Source organism: Aotus nancymaae, unplaced genomic scaffold (assembly GCF_030222135.1).
Source record: "Aotus nancymaae isolate 86718 unplaced genomic scaffold, 86718_ANA_hifiasm-v0.15.2.pri h1tg000029l, whole genome shotgun sequence".
Taxonomy (NCBI): Eukaryota; Metazoa; Chordata; class Mammalia; order Primates; family Aotidae; genus Aotus; species Aotus nancymaae.
Genome location: NW_026988442.1, coordinates 84935187 through 84962259, shown reverse-complemented (window position 1 = coordinate 84962259; position 27073 = coordinate 84935187). Strand labels below are relative to the sequence as shown.

General features: G+C 52.8%; 1 protein-coding gene across 2 annotated transcripts in view; it reads left to right on the top strand.

Annotated features, from left to right (window-relative positions):
• Window positions 1-27073, top strand: part of SCTR (secretin receptor) — an 82521-nt gene that overhangs the window by 20634 nt on the left and 34814 nt on the right. The window contains exons 1-4 of one of the 2 annotated variants that reach the window (XM_064382835.1): window positions 2107-2156; window positions 10935-11165; window positions 16716-16823; window positions 21766-21869. In XM_064382835.1, coding sequence (XP_064238905.1) covers window positions 16727-16823; window positions 21766-21869 — 201 coding nt within the window. In that variant the 5' untranslated portion in view covers window positions 2107-2156; window positions 10935-11165; window positions 16716-16726. Of the gene's footprint in view, window positions 1-2035; window positions 2157-10934; window positions 11166-16715; window positions 16824-21765; window positions 21870-27073 lie in introns of those variants that run through there. The other variant, XM_021667935.2, reaches the window with a different exon arrangement.

The following is a 27073-nucleotide window of genomic DNA, read 5'->3' as shown; positions in this document are numbered from 1 at the left end:
GGACGAGAACTTGAATGGGGTGGGAGTAACTCCAGGGTTAAATTTCCCCTATTCCCTTACCTATACAGATTTCCCTCTCTGGGATCCCCTCCCATGGCAGCATGGGCACCTTCTCCCTCTCTCTCTCTCTCTCTCTCTCTCTCTCTTTCTCTTTACCTATGTGGACTCCATCTCTGGATCCCCTCTTATGACAGCATGGGAGCTGTCTCTCTCTCTCTCTCTCTCTCTGCCTAATAAATCACTTTTCTGCAAAGTTCTTTGGATCTGATATTTACTTGAACAATATCACAGCGCTGCCAGGGTCCTCCTCCCCATTCTTGGGTGGGTGAGGCCCAAGGACCTGGGAAAATACATCCAATCAGGGAACAGTAAGCATCATTGGGACCCCCTCAGCCCTGCTCCTGTCACCCAGTTACAAAGTGATGTGGGTTTTTCATGGGGAACATAAACCCTGGTCAGCTGGTGTCAGGGAGTAGGGGAGAGAAGCAGTTCTTGACAGCTGTAGATCTTTCCAATGGCACTAGTGAAGGGTGGTAATATGTGGAAGATCCAGGATAGGAGCTAATCAGAAGACGACTTCTGTTTGCCTCTGAGCCATTTGACCATAGTGCGATCTTAGCTGTCCTTCTCTGGTCCAGAGCTTTTGTTTACTTGGGACAATTTGGAGTGTGACTTTGTCTCCAGGGACTTCTCTCCCTGCTCCATGTTGGAATTTCCATCTGCAAATCACTAGTGGAGGATTGACAAGGGGGTGTAAGATCTGGTCCTCAACCTCTTGGAAGGCTGGGTGGATGACCCTGGTCATAGCGCCTAACATCATGGACCTCAGTTTCCTTCCCTTTCTTTCTTTATTGCATTATTTTGAGAACTGATTAAGTTAATGTATGTAAAAGGACTTTAATATTAAAATGCCACATTCGTACTTTGTAAGGAAAGTAGGAGTGCAATGCATTCATCTCTTTGGTTGTTCATTCATACATTCATTCATTATACTTATCAAGTCTCAGGCACCAAATAATGAAGCCATGATAGAAAGTCTACTCTGGAAAGAGCTAGGAAGTCAGAGCTGAGTGCCAGTCCCTCCTCCTCCCTCCTGTCCAAACCTTCCTGCAGTGGCTGTTCTAGGTTGGATGTATGCTCTCTTCTATGGTTAAGTGTGTGTTTTAAAGAATTTGTCTGAATCAAAACTAAGTTTTCAGGTGGACGCAGTGGCTCATCCCTATAATCCCAGGAGTTTGATACCAGCCTGGGCAACATAGTGAGATCCCCTTCTCTATTATGTATGTGCGTGTGTGTGTATTTATATGGTGAACATGGCCAGTGTTTTCTTACCATCAGTTTCTGCATGCTGACTTAGCTGAGGTATTTATACACACACACACACATACACACACACACACACATGGAGAGAGAGAGAAGGGGGTCTTGTCTCACTATGTTGAGACCCCGTTCTTTATTATGTGTGTATGTGTGTGTGTGTGTGTAAATATATGTGTGGCACATGCCTGTAGTCCTAGCTACTGAGAGCGCTGAGGTGTGAGGATTGCTTGAACACAGATCAAGGCTACAGTGAGCTATGATCACACAACTGCACTCCAGACTGAATGATGGAGAAAGACCCTGTCTCTAGAAAAACGAAACAAAACAAAACAAAAAACACTAAGCTTTCAAAAAGGAAAATACCCACATAGTTAGAGTAGCATAAAGTAAGTCCCACAGACGAAGAATAAGGTGCTGAGGAAGCAAACAGCTTGTTGGGCTCAGGAGCCTTGATGAACTTAACAGCAACATTTGCAGTGGACAAGCCACAGATCATTTGCATGTCCCAGCTGTCCCAGCTGTGTTCTGAATTCTCACCCAGGAGCGGCTGCCTCTACCTTTCCTGCAGACCAGAGCTCCTTGCAGGCAAGGGCTTTGCTTTACTCAAATCCCCATTGAAACCCCATTGTCTTGCCCCATTCTCCCTCATGAAAAGTCTTTGTGTGGCGGGATTGAGTTAGTGACAACGGTGAGCATCCCTGCTTTGGACTTGCAGATCGGAGCCCTTCCCCGCCTGTGTGACGTGCTGCAAGTGCTGCAGGAGGAGCAAGACCAGTGTCTGCAGGAACTTTCCAGAGAGCGGACAGGAGAGCTGGCCACGGGGCAGCCAGTGCCAGGTATGAGGCTTGCCACTCCTGGAGGTGGAGCACGTCCACTCCCACTGGGCAGGGGGAGCTTGTCCTGGGCCAGGATGGGATTTGGGAGGCTGGTCCAGCTTTATTCACTCAGACAATCAGCTCGTTGGGCAGGGCTGGAGTGGTCCTGGTGAGCAGATCACAGGCACCCCAAAGCCAAATCCTCATCACTCTTCCTTTCCCTGGGCAAGTGAACATGGCCAGTGTTTTCTTACCATCAGCTTCTGCATGCTGACTTGGCCAAGGTAAGAACTTGATGGGAATTTCTTTGCAAGGCAATTTCCTCTCATTCATTCTCCCACCTCCCTGCCAGCTCCAAGAGTGAGGTAGTCAGAAGGCAGCTTGGGGTCACAATAGTGTGGGCTGCCTGCTGGGTGACCCTCACTGGCTGTGTGACCATAGGCAAATTATTTAGCCCTCTGAGTCTACATTTTCTGATGTATAGAATGGAGGTGGCCAGGCACGGTGATGCACACCTGTAATCCCAGCACTTTGGGAGGCCAAGGTGAGCGGGTTACTTGAGGTCAGGAGTTCGAGACCAGCTTGACCAATACAGTGAAACCCCACCTCTACTAAAAATACAAAATTAGCCTGGCATGGTGGAACATGTCTGCAATTCCAGCTACTTGGGAGGCTGAGGCAGGAGAATAGCTTGAACCCAGGAAGCAGAAGTTGCAGTGAGTCGAGATCTCGTCATTGCACTCCAGCCTGGGCGACAAGAGTGAAACTCCATCTCAACAAGAACAAAAACAAAACAAAACAAAAAAGAATGGAGGTGATAATGTCTTCTTTAGGATTATAATGATAAATGAGATAAAGTGTGTTAAATACCGATGCCTTGTAAATATTGCTAATTTAGTTAATTATTATTAATCAACACTTTAAGTATTAATTTTATATTTAAATGTTAACTTTATGTTTATTCCCTTCCTAAATGTCTTGCGTTTGCTCTCTGTCATTTAAGGGTAAGGAGGGGTATAGCATTACAAACCTCTGTACACAGATGTTCATAACAGCCCCCTTTACAAGGATGAAGAGGTGGAAACAGCCTAAATGCCCATCATAGGATAAACATAGGTTTATCCACACAATAGGATATTATTCAGCCTTTAAAAAGAATGAAGTGATGACACCTTCAAGCATAGACAAACCTTGAAACCTAATGCTAAGTGAAACAAGCCAGATACAAAGGGACACGCATTATGGCTGGGCACGGTGGCTTACACCTGTCATCCCAGCGCTCTGGGAGGCTGAGGTGGGTGGGTCATTTGAGGTCAGGAGTTTGAGACCAGCCTGACCAACATGGTGAAACCAAGTCTACTAAAAACACAAAATTAGCCAGGTGTGGTGGCGGGCACCTGTAATCCCAGCTACTTGGGAGGCGGAGGCAGGAGAATTGTTTGAACCCGGGAGGCGGAGGTTGCAGTGAGCTGAGATCGCGCCATTGCACTCCAGCCTGGGCAACAAGAGGGAAACTCCATCTCAAAAAGAAAAAGAAAAGAAAGTCATGTAAAATGATGATGAGATAAGAACAGTGTGTGGGTCCGCCTGAGTGTCTAATCAGAAGGCTTGACCTGGCCTGGGCCTCCATGAGGCCTTTCTTGAGGAAATGATGCTTGAGCCAAGGCCTGAGCCTGATTGGAGGTTACTGGGCATAGGCATGAGGGAGCCTGATTGCAGGACGAGCGCACAGGGGCTCATCGGCCCGTGGGGGATTTTCATCCTATCCTAAGAGCGGCCAGACGCCCTCGAGAGGCTTAGGAGAGCAGAGGCGTGACCGTCTGCATTATGAAAAGATCACCCCTGCCACAGTGTGGGAGGTGGACCAGAGAAAGACAGGAGTAGTTCAGAGAGGCCCGCTGGGAGGCTGGTGGTCTAGGTAAGAGATGTGGTCACTGGGACTGGATAGGATGTCATTGGATCCTCCAGCAGCAAGTGATTCCAGGCCAGATCAGTAGGACTGGGAACCGAACCGGGGCAGGGAAGAAAGGCGGTAAATGTTACATCATTGCTGGGGGCACTTGGGGAACACAGGCCTCCGAGTCGCCCAGGAGCTGGAGGATGCATCCACCGGTGCCCCATCAGTCAGAGGTGGGCCTGCTTCGGGGCAAGGAGCTTTCATTCCCTTTCACTTCCAGCCTGCTGTGCTTAGGGGCAAAATTGCCTCCAGTAGCTAGAGAAATCCCCCAGACAAAGGGACACTGGGCCAGTGGGTGAAAGTGAGATTGGTGTGCCCAGAAAAGGTTAAGGCTAAGGAGTTACAAGCAGGTTCTGCTGTAAGGGCTGGAGAGGCGTAGACCCGCGGAAGAGCTGTGTGGGCGGGAATCCGTGCTGAAGAACTGGATTGGGAATGAGGTGAGAGACAGAGAATCCAGGGTGGCCCCCACGTGTTTGACTTGAGCAATGGGAGGAAGGAGTAAAGGAAGATGAGTATTCTGGAGGAGAGGAGATAAAAATCACAAATGCAGATTTGTGAAGAGGGCTGAGGGCCGGGGATAAACCTCCACGTAGGCAACATGGGAGGCTGAGGCTGCACCAGGAGCGGGACGGGAAGAGGACCCAGGAGCCAGCCTGGAGCACTCCCAGCCCTCATTTGTCAGGAGCAGCTGGAGGCAGAGGAACGTGAGGGCGTGTGAGCAGCAGAGGCGGCAGCCTGGATGCGGCAAATGTGCTTTAGCCCACGCACGCAGCCACCGCGCGAGGGGTGGGGACAGAACAGACGTCTCTCCCACAGTCTGAGCCTTCGCTTTCCCTCTACCTGACTGCACTTTCTCTCTGGCTCTGACTGCACTCGAGGAGTCAGACCATGGTCTTAAGGCACTCATGGGGACACCAGTGAGAGCCTCCTGAACTCTTGCTCCCCAGAAACTGCCTGGGACAGCAGGAAGCGAGGCACCAATGAGGCCAGCCTGAGGTGCAGCCAAATCGCAGTTGCCCCCCACCTCCTGTCCTCAGGGACAATGCCTGAAACCCCAATGACAGCAGCCCTATCAGATAGGCCTAGAATGCTGGGCCTCTGTGAGGGCTGAAGGTGAACTTCCGTTTACACGGACAAGTAAGGGATGGTGTTTTTTGTTTTTTTGAGATGGAGTCTTGCTCTGTAGCCCAGGCTGGAGTGCAGTGGCACCATCTCGGCTCACTGCAACCTCTGCCTCCCAGTCCCGGTTCGAGCAATTCTCCTACCTCAGCCTCCCAAGCAGCTGGGATTACAGGCACAAGCCACCATGCCCAGCTAATTTTTGTATTTTTTAGTAGAGACGGGGTTTCACCATGTTGGCCAGTCTGGTCTTGAACTCTGGACCTCATGATCCACCCACCTCGGCCTCCCAAAGTGCTGGGATTACAGGCTTGAGACACCATGCCCGGCCAGGGATGGTTGTTTTAATGTAAGATGTGTTTAAAATGTCCCACGGTTTTCTAGTGGTTCCAGGATGAGGCCCAGCTCCTGACTTGGCCCCTGTCCACATCTCCACCCCTAACACTGCCAGCCAGCTCAACCCTCAACCAAATTGCTTGCAATTTCCTGCCTGTCCATTCTCTCCTGCCTCCGGCCTTTGCACACGCAGACCCCTCGGCTACAACACCATTCTCCATCTTCTTCCCTCTGAAACCACCTGCCTTTTCAGACTGCTCTAGGAATGATGTCCTGAATGCCCCTGGCTCCCCGGGTCAAGTGAGTCACCCCGACTCCTGCAGGAGACTGCTTCTCTCTCTCCTCGCACCTCTGCACTGCACTGCACTGTAAAGGTGTCTTTCCTGGACTGTCCCTGCCCCTGACAGAGGCAGCAACAATGTTGCCTTCCTTCTTCCCCAGTGCTTGACACAGGGCTTGCCAGACCGAGTATTCATTGTGTGTTTGTTGACTGACTTACTGAGCGAATGAGGGCAGTCACATGGCTGAGAGCAGGGAGAAAGGAGAAAATAAAAGACAGCCAGTCCCAAGGAGAGAGTGGGAGATGAGGTGGAGCCTTGGAGGCGGGTGAGCTCCCCACAGGGGACACAGATGCCCCCAGGTGCCCAACTTGTCACAAATTAGCTGAGGCGAGCAACGTGGTCCCAGTCACCGGTGGAGGGACGCTTTCCAGGGTCCGACCTTGGGGGAGAGAGGCGAGTCTGTCTTCACTGGCCATCCCCTATGGAGTGGTGAGCCAGCTGTGCCTGCCCCACTCAGGTCCTGACTAATGACCGTGCTGGCTGGGGCTCCTGCTCCCCTCCGGGCGTCCGCATTCCTGTTGGGATCTCAGGAGGAGACTCCCCACCCTCGCAGGAGAGGGTCTGCTGTGAGGCCGCTCGGGCTGGGCTGGATCTGGCAAGAGGCACGGAGCTGAGCATCAGGCAGGGAGCAGAGTCAGCCAGACCGGGTGCCACTCTTCCTTTCCGGGGCTCTTGGGCTAGAGGATTCTCCCCACTCCTCAACGTGCCCATTTTAAAGTGGGGAAGATAATCCGATCAACTTTATGACACCATTGTGGGGAGTAAATGAATTATTGCCTGAAGAAGGCAGGACATCTCCTCATAGCCAGGAGCTCCTCTCATGGCCTCTGTCCCGGCCCTTTGGTGCAGCCAGGCTGACCTCTGCCTTGAATGGCTGGGGTCCACTTAGGCCCTCAGCCCTGCCTGTGAGTGGTACCTCTTCTGCGAACCGCTTGCCCAGTCACCTTACCAGTGCGGAGTGCACGTTCACATTGCTCCAGAAATTGCACCCACATCCATGTCTCAGTTCTGGGTTGAGCGATCCCAGCAGAATTGGTCATCCTTCTTCCCTAAGGCTCCCCATGCAGTGCACCAGCCCTTTCTACCAGGTCCTGATTGTGCATCCAGGGCTGAGAAAGCTCACTGGGGATTCCTGCCTGACCTCTGCCTCACACTCACTGGGGGGACTTGGGCAGTCCCTGACTGCACCCCTCCTTCTGGACCTTACTCTCCTTGAGAAAAGGACTCACCTGGCTTTGCAAGAGCTAAGGTGTCTGGCCAGGCCCTGGCGGCAGGACCAAGGAGGGCCGGTGTGCAGGTGGGTGAAAGGGTGGCTCAGCCGCACCCCCATCACAAACAGCTCAGTCGCTGGGCTCTGTTTTGCATATTGACCTTCTGCAGTGTGCATTTAGGAAAGGGATCTGTTGCTTTGAAAAGATAGTTTTAAAACCCCCGAAGATGTCCAAGGACTCTGCTGGAAAAGTCTTCAGGCCTGCCCCACTGAGTGGGTCGGAAGCCAGCGCCCAGGGCTCCATCTGGGAGTGTGGAGCGGATGTGGTGTCTGAGGAAAAATCCCCTAAAAGACTAAGAGAAGAAACGGCCAAGGCCTAGAGCTGGTTCCCAGAGCCCCCCCGTCGGGTTTCAAGGCTCTATCCTGGCACCTGTGTGCGGGAAGGGGCTGCTGGGGCTCTCCGTTGAGGGTGCAGGTTAATGGTTAAGCTCCCGGGGGTGGAGGTTAATGTTTGAACGCCAGACGAGTCACAGGAAACGCCACTCAAGGAGCTGTCACCAAGCCTGCCACACTTATCACAGATAAAAAATTAACTCTTCAGCTATTCCGGGTTAGGTGGCCAAGGCCTTACTGGCATTCTGTGGGAACGTTTCAGGGTCACCCTAATAGCTGCACGGTCTGCCCCACAGGGCTATTTATTACTATGTTTACAGAAGCCAATGCCCCCTCAGAGCTGGCTGGTTGAAGGGCTCTGTCTCTCCCAGGGGGAAGAATGTTCCAGAAGAACAGTGTGTGATAGGAAAGGTGTGGGCTCGACAGTCAGACAGACCTGGGTATGTGTCCTGCTCTGTCACACAGGTGCTCTGTGACCTTGAGCAAGACACTTGTCCTCTCTGAGCCTCAGTGCCCTTGCCTTCAAGTGGCATCGTGCCATCCCCTGTTCCTTCTTGTCTCTGCCTGCTGGTTGCCCACTCCCCAGAGCATGGGTCCAGTAAAACAGGCTTTTTATTTTGTATCTTTTTTATTGAGGTGAAATTCACATAGCTTTAAATTTACCATTTTAAAGTGAATAATTCAATGGCAGTTAGCGCATTCATAATGCTCCATGCAGCCACCAGCTCTATCTCATTCCAAAAATCTTCATCACCCCAAAACAAAATCCCTGTGCCCGTTAAGTAATCCCTCCCCTCCTTCCCTCTCTCCAGCCCCTGGCTATGGCTAATGTACTTTCTGTCTCTGTGGCTTTGCCAGCGCTGGACATTTCACATCAACGGAAGCATCTGCTACATGGCCTTTGTGTGTGTCTGCTTTTGCTGAGTGTGATGTTCTCGAGGTTCATCCACGGTGTAGTATGAGTCAGCGCTTCACGCGTGCTGGCTGTTGGTGCACTTTTCTCTAACCTTCCTAGCTCCTTTCTGGAGCTGCCTGGCCCCCGATGCCCTCTGGCAGCCACACCTTGGACCATCCTTTACAGCCGCCCACAGCTCAACTCTGCACAATTCTTCCCTTGGCAACACTGATCTTGGCTCATCCAAATTTCATTAGCTTATGTTTCTATATTGTAGTTCTTAAAACAACTGTGCCATAAGCACTATTATTACCCCCATTTCACAGATGAAGAAACAGGCTCCAAGGCACCAGGATTGCATAAAGATGAAACGGGACTCAGCTTTGCCATCCAGTCTGATCAAACACAGCACAACTGAGCTGTGAATGACTGATAACCTTGACCGCCCCCCCCCAACCCCGCCCCGAAACAGAGAAGGTTTTCCGTTACAGAAAACAAACAAAGACAGAGATTGCTGCTGACAATTAATCCTTAATTGGCTTGAAAGGTGATGTGAAATGAATAGCTGTAGGTCAGGTGAGGAACAGTTCTTGTGTGGATGAGGTTCTGTGGGGGTGACTCGCACTTTGTGCAGCCCCTGGGAGGGAAGGACTTAGCTCCCAGTGCTCAGAAGCCGGCCTAGGGCTGGCCTCATGGACATAGATGGGCCAGTGTGCTCCAGAGAAGTGGCTGCTCCGCCTTAGGGCTGGAAGCGTTCTTCATCTCATCTATGCAGACTTCATTCAGCCTCTGATGCTCTTCTCGGTCTCCTAATTCCGGGACCCTCTCTGCTTGAATACTTTCAGTGATGGGGAACTCATCACTCCCAAGATAGTTCATTCCATCAAACAGTTTATAATTCTTGGTTCCAAGACTCTTTAGCTGTTTCTCCTGTGATGTGCTTTTAAGTACCTTTGTTGCCACGGGATTTCAGCTCCTCTAGCCCCATCCTGACCACAGCTCCTGTGTGTCCAGCCATCACAAAGGAGAGCCACACCTTCTTGACCTAAGACTGTAACTCAAGTTGTTAGCAAAGCCAAGGAAGTCTCATCAGGCTTTTCCTTGGATGGCCTGGGGATGGGGCCATGGCTGAGCCAAGCGAGGCAAAGGGACACACAACGCAATCCGGAAACAGGCCGCTGTGCAGGAGCTCAGCCTGTCTGTGGAGGAGGAGCGGGGAGCTTCTCTCTGCTGCGCACTCCCCAGGGAGGGCTCCCCACTATCCCGAGACTGCCTGTCCACATTCCAGCTGTGGACGCGCTCCTGGGCCTGAGCAGGGTCCCGGGAACTCAGCGGGGCTCTGGGTAACCCTGGGCCTCCCCAGATGCCTTTGGGGTGGGGACTTGGTTTTGAGGACCCTCTACGGACAGCCCACTGTGTGTCTCCATGCTGACCTAGCCTGGCATCTGGTCTCAGGAGGCCGAGGCTGACCCGGGGCCTCTTTCCCTAAGTGGCCATCTCCGGGAGGAGAAAGGGATGAGTGGGCGCGAGCAGGGGGTGGAGGTGCCTGAGAGATGGATGTGGCAGTCCAGGGCAGAGGAAACAGCAAACACCAGCAGAAGCAGAAGCTAGGAGACACAAGGGCAAGACAAGGAGCTGAGCCTTCCCTGGCGACCCCATCAGACTATGATGTGAGCACCAGGGACGTGGAGGGGTGTGAGTGGCCCTGGGGGCCGGGCTGTTCTTGGCCCCATGCCACTGAAGCCTGACACATTGCCCTAGAAATAGTCCCAGGTTTTTATCAGGCCATCTGAGCCTATTTATAAATAGAGGACTGGAGGATGGAGGCTGCACTCTGGGTGAATGCAGGGCAAACTCCCAGGCACTGTCCTGCCCTTTCAGATGGCCCTTTCCCCTCTCTCAATCACCCCCTCACCGCACCCCAGACCTGCCTCTGGGGCCATCTCTCTATCTCCGTGGGCAGGACAGAGAAAGCTGACATTGCTGTTTCTGCTTCAGACCTGGCCCAGGGCCAGGGGCTCCACAAATACACAGAGACCACAGATCTTTATCTATAAACCCCATTGGGTGAAAACAGGACCTTCTCTATTTCTGACTTTAATTCTGATTGCATTCTCCTGGGGTGGCAGACATTTCTGGATCTTCCCCTGCAGTTTTCCCAGGGGGCTAGAGATTCAAACAGCACCACCGTGTTCAGGGGGATCCCGTCTCGCCTGCAGCTGACGATGGTGTCAGTCACAGGTGGTGACTGGCAGAGCCCTGCCTATCCTGGGCCACTGGCCCTTCTGTGCTTTGCCGGGAGGCACGGGCTGGGCAAGGCTGTCTGTGGGCTGCCTGTCTAGACCTGCCCCCACAGCCATTTCTCCTCTGGGCCATCCCACCCCCTTGGGACTGGCTGGGCAGCAGGGTATTTGCGCCTCTTCTGGAACCTTCCATGTCCCAGCTCATGACTTCATCTCCGTCTCTCCCCAGTTTATGGGAATTCTTGCTCCTTTTCTTTTTTCTCCCAAGAGCTTTGATAATCGCAGAATACCTCTTCATCCCCCAGAGACCTTTGGAAGCCCAAGCCAGGAAGTTTTCTTGCCTTTCTCTGTGGCTTCAATCTGAGAAGAAAGAAAAGAGAAAAGAAAAAAACCCCAAAAAAACAGGAGAAGAAAAAAGAAGAAATTGATAGATCAGAAAGCATTCCACTGTACCCACATATCATTTAATTCTCACAAAAATCCTGGGGAACATTACCGTGCCCATTTTATAGATGGGGAGACTGAGGCTCACAGAGGTAAGTGCCATACTCAAGGTAGGCTTGGGTCCAAAACCCATTCTATATCCACCACGCCACCTGCCTCCACCTGGTGTCCCATGCTGTCCTCCTGGGCCACAGGCACTCAAGAAGGCACGTGTTTGTGGGCTGGCACTGTCTTCTCTTGTTTCTCCACTTAAACGTCCCAGCCTTCCATCCCACCCCGTCCAGCCAGGCAGCTGGTGGTAGAAGTGGCCATCAGAGACGACAGAGGGGTGGGGAGGCCTGCTCCTCACATGCTTTGGATATGCCTGCCGGCACAGCTAATGTATATTCCTTCTAGCCCTGGCTCTCCGGGGGCAGTGACCCCTCCCTCGTGGCTCGGTAAGAGTGGCCCTATTGACAAATCTTCCCGATCCCCTGTCTCAATGACTGCCCCTCACCCCAAACACAGGCAGTGAGTTGTGCTGTTCTGGATTCAAAATTGCCCAGGATGACACCGGCCCTGGGCTGTGTCCCTTCCCTGCCAGGGCTCCCCGGGAAGGCCAGGCCAGGACAGGTATGTGACGCTAAGCCAGGAGCGCTCTTCCCTACCTCCCCCTCCTGCTTGGCTTGGGGGCCTGGGGAGTTCGGGAGTGGGGTCTGAGATGCTGCATTCACAGCCTGGGGGCAGTGCAGGACAGCCTCCGCAAGCACCAGGGAGGCCACAGAAACTGCCCCGCTGCCCCAGGCCACATTCCCTCCAGCCCGGCTCTAGCCACGTGCCTCCTGTACTCTGATCCCCTTTATATTTTTTCCTTAAAATCAATGGACTTAGCCTCATCCTAAACAATAGTAGCTATAAAATCACAGATGTGATACGCTAGTTTTATAATGTTTCTAATACATATTACATTTTCTTTAAAAAAAGGTGTAACTATTAAAAAATGTTCAACCATGTACCAGCCAAAAGCACAGGCCCCCAGTGAGTGGTGAGCTCATCGCATGCCGGGAAACCCCGGGTCTGCTCTGTACCTCTGTGCCCAGACGGTGGAGCCAGGGCTGAGAGAGAACGAGGAAGTGTCACTGGTGCTCAGGAAACGAGGAACGCTGTGTGGGGCTGGCAGCCAGGTCTGCCGCCACCGAGGCCAGCCTGGAGGAGGCAGCCTGTCCCAGGCTGGGGCGTGGGAAGGCTGGGTGGGATCCCAGCCCCATTATTACCAGCTCTGTCATCCACACTTGTCACTCTCCGCTCTTGGAGCCTCAGCTTCCTCATCTCTGCTGTGGGGTGGTGACTCTACTTACCCTTTGGCTGCTCTGAGCCTCAGCTCCAGGATGTCTGATGTGCGTCCAGCACAGGCCGGGCATGGCCTGTCCCCAGGTGTCCCCGGGGCCCTGCCTGACATGACCCAAGTTAGGAAGCCTCTCAGACGTGCTGGCACCATCCACATCTGTCTGGCCAGCCAGCCAGCGTTGTCCAGCCTCATGGCCCAGAATCTGTGACTGGTGCCCTGGCTGACCTGGTCAGTCCAGCCAGCCCTGAATCTGTTTCTCTCCAAGTGAGGCAAGAGGCTCCTGCCTTTTACCATACTCTAGAAATGCCCTGACTGCTTCCAAGGCAAGAGAGGCTGCCCTGAGCTGGCAGGGGAGCTGCAACTTGAAACGAGGCGTCCGGCTGCCACCCCAAGATGGCCGCATAGGGAAAGGGGCCCCGGGTCAGCCTCGGCCTCCTGAGACTCCACATGCCAGGCTAGGTCAGCATGGAGACACACAGTTGGCTGTCTGTAGAGGGTCCTCAGGACCAAGTCCCTACCCCACAGGCATCTGGGGAGGCCCAGGAGACCCTGCTCAGGCCCAGGAGCGCGTCCACAGCCGGAATGTGGACAGACAGTCTCGGGATGGTGGGGAGCCCTCCCTGGGGAGTGCGCAGCAGAGAGAAGCTCCCGCTCCTCCTCTTGCAGGCGAAGCTTCTGCGTATGGGGGTTCCTCATCTCCCACATGCTCCTGGGACACGGACCCCTGTCCCTTGGCCTCATAGATGCTTCCACTGTCCTGTAAAATCCCTGCCCAAACACTGCCTTCTGTGTCCCTCTCCAAATCCCTGCCACCCTTGCTCATGGCTGCAGCCTGCCCTCGTGGTTCCTGGGCCTGCCCCGCCTCCAAAGCCCCCACAGGCATCCTGATTTCAGGCCTGGACTCCTCTCTGGGCCCTCCCACTTCTCCTCTCCCATTAGGGGCTGGACCTCTCTTCAGGGAGAAACAGGCCACACCTGCCGGGGCTTCCTCGCTCCAGGCCAGCATCCTCCCTGACCCAGGCCCCCTGGCCTAGCCCACCCTTCCCTTCCCCACCCCCCTGTCTCTCTCCAGCTCCCAGAGCCTCACTTGAACAAGGAGAGCACTAGGCAGCTGGAGACAGGTCAGGTGGGTGGAGGAATGGGTGGAGGACAGGGTGGAGACAGCTTTCAGACCCTCTGTTTCCTGGCTCTGTGGCCCGGGAAGCTACTTCTGGCTCTGCTTAATTGCTGCATTTAAAAAGTTGGGTAGAGCCAAGCACCTTGGGAGCTGGGGCACTGCCGTGGGATTACATGGGATTACGTGTGGCACGCACAGGGCTCCTCCCCATCAGCACCACACCAGAGCTGGCAGGCCCTGGATGCGGAGTGTAGAAGCCAAGTGGGTGTCGAGGCAAAAGCCCGTTTACCAGGGGTGCGTGGTGGGGACTGGCGCGTGGGGCAGTGGTTCCAGCTGGCGCCCCTTCATTTATTCATCTGCTGTGTTTGCTGAGCACCTGTGCTATGCCCGGCCCAGCGGAGGGACAGGGGCCGGCTCTCCTGGGCTCTCTGCCTGGTCGTCGGGGAGGCATCCACGCCCAGGCACCGAGGTGAAGACACGGCTGGCAGTGACCCCCGCTGGTGGGTCTGTGACTGCCTGTCTCACTCTGTTTGAATTGCACCTGGGAGCCAGGGGTAGGGCTGAGCGTAGAAACGAGGAACTCTCAGCTGAGGAGCAGAGTGGAAATTCTCAAAGCAAGCCCTGGAACCACTTCACCAGCATCTTTGCGGAATTCTTAAAAAGCAGATTCCTGGGTCTGGCCTCACCAGGACGGAATTAGAATCTCGGCTGTGTCCTAGGGATCTGCATGTCTCTGAGAGGCACTCAGCTTATTCTGATGTAGGCGGGAGGGTCGCATTACTGCAATGGGACAGGTCGCCAGGGAGATTTCACGTAGAGGGGATGAAGGGGTCAAGGACACTATGGATGCTTTGGGTCTGGTCAGATTAATGCCTGAAAATAGATTCGTGTTCATTAAAAAAGCTGAGCATTTGCCATCTGGGTACTTCCGCGACCCCTGCACACTGCCTCCATCGCTCAGTCCTCGGAGCTAAGAATTGCCATTCAGGGAACCCAGCCTGGTCCAACCTCCTGAGTCGAAATGAAAAAGGAACAGGCCTGGGGAGACCAGTGGGAAAGGGGCTGCCAGTCCGCTGCCTACTCTGGGCAGGTTTTTGAGGGGGGTGTCAAGGTCTTTCTCTGGACAACCTCAAGAGGGAAGTGCTGGTCCTCCCAGAAGAGATGAGGAAGTGAGGAAGTCAGCAGGGCAGCTGACAAGGTGAGGTGGGCCTGGAGCCCCGGGCCTGCTGACTTGAGTTCTGGCTCTTTCTTTCTGGGGGTGGTGTGCTCTGCCCTGTGCCATGTTCCCCGAACTGGAGGAACGCTGACTGCAGCTGCCCTCAGCTCATTTCTTGCCCCTTCCAAGCCTTCCCCAAGCAATGACCTCTCAGAGGGCATGCGTCTCCAGAAGTCTGTCGCAGGAAGCAATTTCCCTGGGTTTCTGCCCTAGGGTCAACTTTGGGAGAACTGGTGGGTGGTTATGTGAAATGATGTCACAACTCACACACAAACATAAAATGAATACCCGCCCAACAGCTTGTTTAACTTGTGAGGGAGTCTAGGATATTACCACTGGTTCATAGAATTCAAAGGACCTGATATGGTTTGGCTATTTCCCCACTCAAATCTCATCTTGAATTGTAGCTCCCATAATCCCCATGTGTCGTGGGAGGGAGCTGGTGGAAGGTAATCGAATCTTGCGGGCAGGTTTTTCCCACACTGTTCTCGTGATAGTGAATAAGTCTCATGAGATCTGGAGGTTTTATAAAGGGGAGTTTTCCCGCACACGTCCTCTCTCCTGCCCACCGGCATGTAAGATGTCCCTTTGCTCTTCCTTCGTCTTCCGACATGATTGTGAGGCCTCTCCAGCCATGTGGAACTGTGAGTCCGTTAAACCTCTTTTCTTTATAAATTACCCAGTCTCAGGTATGTCTTTACTAGCAGCATGGAAACGGACTGATACAATGCCATACCCATGAGGCAGAACGGTAATGTGAATTTACAAATAGATGTAACACTGGCTGAATACACAGGGAGGGAAGTGAAATTAATCATATTTCAACCGGACAATAATTGTTGTGCCTGTGGATGGGAATCATTCGCATTGCTACCAATCATCTAGAACTTACAGAGTTGCAATCCAGCTCAAAGACAGTAAAAAGCCTGACACTCCATTTCGTCAGATAATCCAGAAGGCTATGCTTAGACAATGCTGTGTTTTGCACTGAAAACACCTAGTAATTTTTTTTATTCATCTTAAAGTCTTTCAGTTTTCAGAAGTGGGTCACACATCTGGCTCTGAGCTTCCTTGCAGCCAAATCAAAGAGGAAACCAGCTTCAAATGCAGTGTCTGTGTATACTAGTTGTTCACAATAAGTTCAGCTTCTCACTGCATCGAGACCAGGTTCTCCTTCTGAGAGGGGCTTCGTCGAGGGAACTCAAGTGACATAGAAAGCAACATCCTTGACAGTATTCTTGCCACAAATACAGTGGAGCTGTGTCCCTAGGCCAGGGCAGTGGCTCTCAGAGTGTGGTCCCAGGACAAGTAGCATCAGCATCACTTGGGAACTTGATAGAAATGCAGATGCTTAGGCCCCACCCCAGACCTACTGAGCCATCTGTGTTTTACCAATCCCTCTGGATGATTCTAATGCAAGCTGACGTTTGAGAATCACGGGACAAGAGTTATCAACCCTGCAGTCAAGCGTTAGAATTACCTGGAAGGCTTTCAAAGGACATCATGGCTGGGCCCACCCAGACCAATTCATGCAGAATCCCTGTGTCCACGCCGGTTATGTCTATCTTTAAAGCTCCCCAGGTAGTCGTGCCACGCAGCTAGGAGGGAGGCCCACTGCTGCTTAGTTGTTTAATGCAAACTGAGGCCAACAGATGTGCCATCTGCTCCAGAGAAATCCAGACCCTCATTTGCAAAGCTTATATGGGAGGGTGCCTTCCTTCTGTCCTTCTTCTCTTCCTCCCTCCCTTTCTTACTTCCTTCCATCTTCAACACTGAGCACTACCATGTAGATGGCAGAGATCAAGGGCCCAAAGAGGAAAAGGTGGCATCGGTTTCTGATCCCAAGGAGTCAGCACCTAATTGGAACTTGGGAAGTAGTCTAGTGGGAATTCCAGGCAGGCGAGGGTGTCGGTGACGGGGACAGGGTGGTAGGCAGCCCTCGGTCCATCCCCATCCCTGTCTGATGCTGCTTTTCTCTCCAGGTTGTGAGGGGATGTGGGACAACATGACCTGCTGGCCCTCTTCTGTGCTGGGCCGGACCGTGGAGGTGGGGTGCCCGAGATTCCTCCGGATGCTCACCAACAGAAATGGTAACCACTCAGCCCATGGGGCCTGGCGGAGAGGCTGACGGGGGGCCCTCTGGGTGGGGCCTCAGCTTAGAGGCAGGAGGCCGAGGAACCTTCTCTGAGGACAAGTATGGGCACAATGATTCAGGGAGGAAGTCTTGCCTGGGAATGTGGAGTGGGCTCAATTCTCAGGGTCTCAAGCAAGGGGGCGGGAGACAGTGCACTGGGGAAGCGGGTAAGGGAGCCTGGCCTGCTTGTCTGCCCCATGCCCTTCAGTTAGGAGTTCCCTTCCTTCTTTCCGTGTTTCTGCCCCCTTAGCAGCCACGGGCCTGTCTGGATCCCCTCCTGGCAGCTCCCTAATGGCCTGGCCTTCCAGAATGCTTCCTTCCTCTGTCAGGCCGTGTTGATGAACTGGCTCCCTGGGAGCTCCCAGCCTCCTGGGGCAGGAGGTTCTCTTACCAGAGGACAGCTGTAGTTTTAAGAATTTTCCTAATCGACACACATTGATGAAAAGTCGACCATACACAGGGCATTTTTATAAGTATACATGGGCTTATTCAGTCACCATAAACCCACCACAGATCAGAGACCTTTTCTCTTGACCCAGTAAAGAGTAATATTTACAGTGACTGAGAAAAGCTGTGCAGCTGTCCCTCTTTCCTGGTCCAGGCAGGACAGGAAAAGCTGCCTGATGAAGCCTGAACAAGAACAAACCAAAGAACAGGTGATTTAATACTAAACGCACCAGCCTTCCAAAGTCAGGCAAGGTGAGATGACCACGGGTCAGAGGCTGTGGGAGGGGAGTGTAGATTCTTCTCACCATAATTCTGCCATTCACATGCACATGTGTGCACACTCACGCATATATTTGGGGAAGTTGCTGCTCCCTCGAAGCCTCACTCGACACCCTACACTATGGGAACTGGAGGGGTTGAGGTAGACAGGCTTGAACCCCACTCCTCCACTCCCTGGCATGGTAATGCTACCTGCTGTAACAGACAACGCCCCACGTCTCAAAGCCTTCATGCAAATTTGTCCACAGAAAGTCCAAAACAGGCCGGGCATCGTGGCTCATGCCTGTAATCCCAGCACTTTGGGAGGCCGAGGTGGGCGGATCTCTTGAGGTCGGGAGTTTGAGACCAGCCTGGCCAACATGGTGAAACATCCATCTCTACTAAAAATACAAAAATTAGCCAGGCATGGTGGTGCACACCTGTAGTCCCAGTTACTTAGGAGGCTGAGGCATGAGAATCACTCGAATCTGGGAGGTGGAGGTTGCAGCGAGCTGAGATCATGCCACTGCACTCCAGCCTGCGCGACAGAGTGAGACTGTCTCAAAAATAAAAAAAAGTCCAAAACAGGAAACAGGTGTTCCTGATTAGCAGGTGGCTCTCCTCCACACAGTGACTCCAGCACCCCACACCTCACAGCTGTGGCTTCAGCAGTTTCCAGGCTGACCTATGGAGGGGAAGGACCCGGAGGACCACATGGCAGAGGTTCAGAAAGGGTGGGCCTAGGACGGATCCCACTCTGCCCACATTCCTTCAGCTAGAACTCAGTCACATGGGAACATCTAACTGCAAGCGACCTGGGGAAATGCCGTTTCGCTGGGTGCCAGTCAGCCTCAGAATCCAAGTTGCTCACTGCAGCTAAGCCTCAATTTTCTTGACTGTAAAATGGGGAAAATAAGTAAGACCTGCCCTGTAAGGCTGTGCTTGGAAATACATTTTGTCCCTTCTCCCTAACTCCTCTCTCTTCTTTCCCTTCTTCTCCTCCCCCCTCCCCTCCCCTACCCCTGCCACATGCACCCCTGCCTGCAAGCTTACCAACACATGTTATCTGCCAGCACGGCCCCTCCATGCCTGTCTCTGGGGTCCTGGGAGCTCAGGACACAGGAGATTAGTCCACATGCGGTGGCCCTGGAGCCGCAGGCTGGTCAGGCGCGAGGTCACGCCCAGACTCCACTTTCTGACTCCTGTCCACAAAGTGACCAAGTGCCAGTCCTGTCACATCCTTTCTCAATTACTTGCTAGAACCGCTGCCTGTCTCATTAGGTGGAGGCTCAGTGTCTCACTCTTGAGGCTCACCCACCCTTGGATTGCTCATGGCCACCGCGGGAAGCTCAGGGGGTCCCTGCTGTGTCGGCACAAGGTGAAGATGGAAGCTGGGGTCCTGCGCCGACTCTGCTGCAGTTTCTTCTCGCAGCCACTTGGTGTCGCTGTGGGGCTGCAGGTCCACACCGAAGCCCTGCCTTCTGGGCTCTGGGCTCTCTCCAGGGCGCTGGGGGCCACGCTGTTCATACCCAGCCTCGGGGCACTGGCTGGCCCCAGAGCACAGGCCAACAGTCGGCCTCAATTTGTCACCAGGAACTCTAACCCACCTTCCTCCACATAGATCTGCCTCTGGGTCTTGATTAGACCCCTGCCCCTTCATCGCCCAGAAGGAAGGCAGGCTCCTCTGGGCGGTGCCCCCCATCCCTAACCCCAGAGGGAGCGCCCAGTGAGGAAAGGCGCTCTGGAAAATAAATGAATTCTCCTTCAGGGCACCTACCACACGGGTCCTGACAGGAGGGGGTCCACGTGGCTGGAGAGACCACAAGCCAGTTCTGCCCCCAGATGTTTCTGTTCATGCCAGGCCTAGAATGCTCCCTGTGGGGTGCATTCCTTTGATTCTGGAAAGGACGCTGGTCTTCCAGAGTTCCTTTTAAAAGCCACATTTCCCCGGCGGCGGCCCCTTGGCCCTCTTTCTCTTCCTACTTAGTGGAGATCTGGCCTTCAAACGCTCATGTTTTCCTACCTGATTAGGGTCCTGGAGCCTTTTGAAAGTCAGATGAAAGCTTTGGACTGGCCTTCCCGCAAACTACACACACACACACACACACACACACACACACACACTCCCGTTTGGGGGTCTTCTGAGGTGTGCACTGGCCTGTGCCTGGTTAAGTTTCCCTTACCTATTAGGAATTCAGCCCTGGGGAAGTGGAGGAGGGGCATTGAAGGGGCTCCAGAGAGAGCCCAGCCCACCTCCTTTGCAGCTCTGCAGTTTGAAGGCAGGAGGCCCCGCCTTGTTAGCAGCTCTGGGCACCTGGCCTGGGTCACGTGCAGCATCTGTCTTGGGAGTCCTGCTGGGTCAGTGAGGAGAGGGCCCCAAATAGGCAGGCCTGCTGCCCTCGGCTGGGTCCACAGGGAGCCCAGCCTGTAGGCATGCGCTGTCTTGTAACCTTCGATTCTGGCCTTGGGGGAGTCTCTGTTCCCTTAATTCACCTTCCCATCCACCCAGCCAAAATCTGACCACCGCCGTTTCCCACCCAACAACCTAACTCCCTTGATTTAGTTCCAGAAACCTCCCACACCACCCTAAATTCCAAGATTCCAAGCCCCACCCACTCCTGCCTATTTTAGAAAGGCCGAAAAGAGAGGGGAGTGATGCCTCGCGACTAGTCTGTGCCTGGCACCAGCATGGGCATTTTCCATGTGCTTCCATGTTTCCTGCTCACTCTTGCAGTGTGGGTGATTATTTTGTGGCACAGAAAAATGATACACCGAAGGTCACACAGTGACCAAGAGGCTGCACTGGGTTTCAAACTCAGATCTGGCTGCTTCTAAACCTGCACTCCAGGCCTCCTGAGCCTTCACAGGGCAGGCATGTCCAGAGCCCAGAGAACTGGGTCTCCTGGTCCTAGATGCTGCCCCTGAGACTTCAGGAAGAGGGCCTGGTGGGAGGGCAGAACAGTGATGGCATACACTGTGGCTGGGCACCATAGCCCAACTCTCGGCCTTGATGTTCTGGCCTGTAAAATGGGCAGCAGCACCTCCCTCAGTGGGGCACTGTGAGGATTAGATCTAAACCCTGTGAGCCAGGGGCCCAGGCCCTGGGGCTGTGTAGAGGAGCATGCCAGGCTCAGCTGGGGCTGCTGAGGCCCCCCTGCGCTGGGCTCCAGTGAGATCAAAGGGGTGGCAGGGCTCCCACCCACAGGACTCGCACCCTGCTACTCCTGCACCCTCCAGAGCTGGGGAACCAGATCCCAGCCCTCCTCGGCAGCTCAGAGTACAGAATGCAGCGGGGCCATTCAGCCAGAGGAGGGAAGCTCCTCACCGTGGCCTTCCAAGACTTTTTTCCTGGCTGGTGGCTACCCTCCCCAGGCTGGGTTCTTGCTCTAAAAGCTCCAGTGGGGAAGCGCTCTCCTCTTCCCTATGAGAAGAGCTCAGAGCAGGCTCTTTACCCCCATTCAATGCGCCTTTCTGTCCAGCCAGCCAGCCTGTGTTTGATAAGCAAAGACTCTGGGCCAGGCGCTGGGAAGGTGGGGAAGCCACTGCCCACGTGGTGAGCGGGCCCAGCATGCAGTCTCGTGCCAGGGGTGGGGGGCGGTGAGCAACTGAGCAGGAGGACTGTGGTGGCCTCACGATTATTATTCAGAGAAATGCAGAGGGGTGGTCTAGAGGTCATGGATGAAGGTCTAATAACTCCACCCTTCATGAGGGGCGCTGCCCGGAGGGGTTCATCTCAACGGCACTCCCGTGGTTTTCAAACGGCTGCATGAGCAGAGTGTGAAGTTCCATTTAAAACAGAACTTCCGTGGAGCAGGATGAGTAAAAATGGAAGCCTGAGAAAAAATCACGATGGGAGCGGCCACGTACTGGGCAAGCGCCACAGATTCTCCGGGGTACCTGCCTGTTAAACAGTGGCAGGACCTGGGGTCAGGAGCAGCACCCGGCTGGGGTGAGAAAGGGGATTGGCATGTGGTGTGTGCTTAGGAGCGTGGGTTCTGGAGCCCGAGCCCCAGGGTTCAAATCCCTTTCCCCCTATTCACTAGGGTGTACTCTTGGGCAAGTTCTGGAACTGCTGTGTGCCTCAGTTTCCACACTATAAAGTGGTTGTCGAGGCTACATGTTGCAATAGATGTGACTATGAAAATCACAGTGCCTGGCCCACGGCTCACTTACAGGATGCTTGGCACCCACAGGTTCCTTGTTCCGAAACTGCACATATGATGGCTGGTCAGAAACCTTCCCCAGGCGTGATCTGGCCTGTGGCGTTAACATGAATGACTCTTCCAACGAGAAGCGGGTAAGCCTGTTAACCTCCAACCGATGGACCCGGGGACAGGAACCTGTGGGGTGAGGAGGCCTTGGGAGAGGAGAGGGTGGCACAGGCCTGGGACAGTGGACAGGACGTAAGCGCTGCCCTGTCCCCCTGCCTCGTACTCGCCCAGGTGTCGGTGGGTGTGCCTCACTGCCCTGGTCTGTCGACCCGGAGATGATGGTCAGGAGGACCCAGGCACAGGTAGGTAGGAAATGTCCTGTACCACTGCACTGAAAGAGAAGCTAATGTGGTGGCTGAATGCTCAGAGCCAGGCTGGTGCGTCTGAATTCCGACCTTGACCTTAGTGGGACTGGGGAAGATTTAATCACTATGTGCCTCAGTTTCTTCATCTGTGAAATGGGGCTAATAGTGCTGACATAGGCTTGTCAGGAGAACTAAATGGGTTAATTTACGTGCATGCTGAGATGGGTGCCTGCTCATAGTAAGTGCTCAGCAGATGTTTGTTTTTGGCCGGGTGTGGTGGCTTACACCTGTAATCCCAGCACTTTGGGAGGATGAGGTGGAAGAACTGCCTGAGGGCAACATAGTGAGACCCTGTATCTACAAATAATGTTTAAAAATTAGCTGAGCGCGGTGGTGTGTGCCTATGGTCCCAGCTACTCAGGAAGCTGAGGCAGGGGGATTGCCTGAGCTTGAGAGTTTGAGGATGCAGTGAGCAGTGATTGTGTAGCTGTACTCTAAGCTGGGCAGTGGAGGACAGAGTGAGACGCTGTTTCTTAAAAAAAAAAAATGTTTACAGCATTCGAAGGAGTCTCCTGGCTCTGATAAGCAAGGAGGTAGCCCGGCTGCAGAGCAGCCCTAGGTGAGAGGATGCTCCCTTCAGTAATCGGCTGACCTTTTCTGGGGACTTCCAGAGGCTTCCTCTGAGGGTGGCCATCAGGGCCCTGTCTGGGCTCAGCTCGTTCAGCTTCACTGTCACTTCCCAGGATGGCCCTGTCTCTCAAATCTCACACACACCCTGCCATCCTGCCTCCCACCTGGGCCTTTGCCCCTATTAGAGCTCCTTCCTTGCCTTGGAGAACACTTTCCTCTTCTCTTTTCCTGATGTTTTTTTTCTTTTGAGACAGAGTTTCACTCTTGTTGCCTAGGCTGGAGTGCAATAGTACTATCTTGGCTCACTGCAACCTCTGCCTCCCTCCCGGGTTCAAGTGATTCTCCTGCCTCAGCCTCCTGAGTAGCTGGGATTAACAGGCACGTGCCACCACGCCTGGCAAATTTTTTGTATTTTTAGTAGAGACAGGGTTTCTCCATGTTGGTCGGGCTGGTCTTGAACTCTTGACTTCAGGTGATCTGCCTGCCTCGGCCTCTCAAAATGCTGGGATTACAGGTGTGAGCCACTGTGCCCGGCAGACTGATTCTTATACGTCCTTCAAGACTCCACTCGGGCCCATCAGTGCCAGCCCTTTCCTCCTCTCTCCACAGGTAGGGCTTCCTTAGAGCTCGGTGTTGGCTATTACCTACTGTGTTATATTAAAATGATCAGCGTATGCTACGTGCCTCCATCTCTCTCACTAAAATACAAGCTCCTCAAAGGTATTCATTCACTCACACTCATGGAGGACCTGCTATGGGCCAGGGCTGGGTCTGGGCAAAATCATGGTGACAAATCAGTCTTGTTCATTTCCAGGTCCCAGTGCCCATCACAGTGCTTGGCGCCTATGAGGTGCCCAGTAAGTATTTGTTGTGCACTTAAACATCTACCGAGTGCAGCTGCTTGATATACAATTGTATTCAATCCTCAAAATAACCCTGGACATTCAATTGTTTTTCTCACTGTGCAGAAGAGGAAATGGGCTCAGGGGTTAAGGAACGTGCTTAGAAAGCAGTGGAGGTCGGATTTAAACCAAGTCTAGCTCCCAAAGCGTCAGCGCTCCGTCCTCTGTCTTCTGATGCCTCCCCATAAGGTGTGTGGCCCCCCGGGAAGTGCACTTTTAGCAGGTCCCATTAGCTAAACTCCCCAGAGGAAATACAGGCGGATAAGCTTGCTTGTCCCTTGGAGGGTAGGGTGAGGTCATGGGAGAGAGCACCAGTGGAGAGTGGCGGGGTTCAGGGAGAAGGGAGGGAGTTGGGTGGCCGAGCACAGCCTCTTCTGCGTTTCTCTAAGACCCTCTCTCTACGGTGCATCAGCCTTGCTCTATGTGAAGGAGGGCAAGCTTCTTTCTCAGGGTGTGTCATCCCGTTGGGACTTACCTGAGATTTCAGATCTGCTCGGAGTGGCGTGATTAATAAGGTGACCCGACAAGGAGTGGGCGCTCATGGTCTTGGAGGGACGGTGAGTGGGCTCTCCCTCTGCAGAGGAACACTTTTATCATCGACTTATATGAAGACACGGGGCTTACTTATATCAAATTTGTAAAATCCATAAAACTAAAAAGGAATATCATGATGGGTGGTGGGATGAAGGTTCAAAAGAAGGCTTTGTGCTGCAAATAACACACATTTCTAACTAGTTTAATAAGCACATGTGGCTCACATAACCGGAAATGCAGAGAATGGGCTTTGGGATTCTTTGATGAGGCAGCACCACAGAATCACCAGGGACCGTGTCATTTGCATCTCTCTTCCTGCTGTCCTGGTGGCTTTGTCCTCAGGCTGGCATTGTAAGATGACTGTCATCAGAAATCGCAGTACAGGCCAGGCACAGTGTCTCAGCCTGTAATCCCATCACTTTGGGAGGCTGAAATGGGTGGATCACTAGCGGCCAAGGGTTTGAGACCAGTCTGGCCCACACAGCAAAACCCTGTCTCTACTAAAAATACAAATTAGTCAGGCATGGTGATGTGTGCCTGTAATCCCAGCTACATGGGAGGCTGAGGCAGGAGAGTTGCTTGAATTCAGGAGGTGGAGGTTGCAGTGAGCCGAGATCTTGCCACTGCACTCCAGCCTGGGCAACAGAGTGAGACTCCGTCTCAAAAAAAAAAAAAAGAAAAAAATCTACACAATAGGAACTGTTGACTTACACAAATCAGCAGGAAAAATGGAGCACAGGGCCTTAACCACATGGTCATGCCAGGATTAAAACTGTAAAATCCCAAACCAAGGAGCTGAAATTTTACAAAGGAAAATAGAAAGCTCTGGACTTAACTCAGAAAATGAATTGTCCAAAAACGGTGGAAAGGAGACCTAGCTTGGCTTCAGCTTGCGTTAAAAAAAAACAAAACGACAACTCTAAGGTTGGAAGGGAGTCCTGACCACGTGATTCCCCGGTCCCTGAACGCCAGTGCACTTGAATCATCCTATTTCTTATTGTTAAAATGCCTTTTCTTTTCATCAACTGAGGGTAAAGGTATGTGTTAGTTGGTTTTCTTTTCTTCTTTGCTTTTTGCGACATCCTTACTTGGCATACGCCACTATATTACTGACGCACTGTATTACTGACACCAAGAGTGGACCCAGATTGGCAGTAAGAGGACCCGTAGATGCCGCGTGGGTAAATAAAATGAGATTTGCAAACTGTAGCTCTTGGGCCCAATGCAGCCCCACTGCCTGCTTTTGTAAATAAAGCTTTATTGGAACACAGCCAAGCCCATTCCTACTACAGTGAGGCTACTTCTGCATGACAAGGGCGGAGCTGAGTATTTGCAAAAGAGACCACAGGGTACCCAGAGCCTAAAATACATACTCTCTGTCCCTTCACAAAAAATTCTTGTGACGGCTGATCTAGAGGCTACAAAAAGCAGGTGGCACAGTCAGGACAGACAGCAGTGAGAGAGACAACTGAATTCAAGACAGACAGCCGTGAGGCTTCTGGGTCCCGTGTTCTCTGGGAGTGGTACACACTTATAGATGTTAAGAGCCGAGGACCAGCTGGGTGTGGTGGCTCATGCCTGTAATCTCAGCACTTTGGGAGACTGGGCTAGAAGAATCACTTGAGCTTAGGCGTTCAAGACCACCCTGGGCCACACAGGGAGACCCTATCTTTACAAAAAACATTTTTTTTTAAGTAGCTGAGTGTGATGGCACTTGCCTGTAGTCCTAGCTACTTGGGAGGCTAAGGCAGGAAGATTGCTTGAGCCTGGGAGGTTGAGGATGCAGTGAGCCATGATCATGCTACAGTATTCCAGCCTGGGTGACAGAGTGAGACTCCGTCTCAAAAAAAAAAAAAAAGAGCTAAGGACTGAAGGTCACAGGAAACCTCCAGGGAGCAAGGCTCTTTCTGGGTGGGTGAGGCCTTACAAGGCAGGAACTGGTCTGCATGAGAGGCGGGCTGGTCACCTGGTGGGTAATGGCCACAGCTGCAGGACAGTGCAGAATCTTCTGCCTATCACCGCCCCTCCTTGTCACCCTGTGCCCCTTCAGGCTCTTACAGGCTGGCCTGGGCATCCCCAGCAGTGAGGCTGGCACCCTCCGCAATGCGGCTCATCCATACATGGCGAGATTAGCGGTTCACACAATGGTCCTCAATTTTTTGACATTTCACAGGTCTTTGATGTCCCAAAGCCTAGGAACCATTAATTCAAGGCAACCCACTGCCTTCAAGGGTCTTCTTCCTCTCAACCCTGAGAGGTGACTCCTGGCTTCCAGGAGAGCAGTTGCATTAGTGGGAACTCAGTGTCACATGGCAACCTTCTCATTGACGACCATCTCCTGCTGTCAGAAAATTTTCAGTCACCTCGAGTGAAAATCTACCTCCTTTCTGGAAACTTCCCCCATCTGGCGCTCACACACGAGGTCTGGCCCTTCTTCTACATGTCATTCAGTCTAACACTTTTCTCCTCCAAGTGGGTGTTTTTCCCTCTAGGTGTCATGAACCTGGTTTTTTCATGCACTTCTCAGATGACACAATCACCCTCCTCCAGAAATGCTTCAGTTTATTAATATGACTCTTAAAATAACATGCCCAGCCTCTCCAAACATTCCCACGTGGCCAGCTGCCCACAGTACTCCATCAGTGTAACTGAGAATGAAGCTAATTTTTGAGCTATTTTGTGCCTCGGACTTCATATCATCTCAAACCGCTGACTCATTTTGAAGGAGGATGGTGGGGTGGGAAGAAATTAAAATTACCTACACTGAGTGTTTCCTGTGTGCCAGAGCATTGTCTAGGTACTCTATCTGACACCGTATTTGTTCTTTCAACAAGTCCGTAAGGTAAATTTATTATCCCCATTTTGCAGATGAGGAATCTGAGGCTCAAAGAAATTAAATAATTTGCTCAAGGTCACACA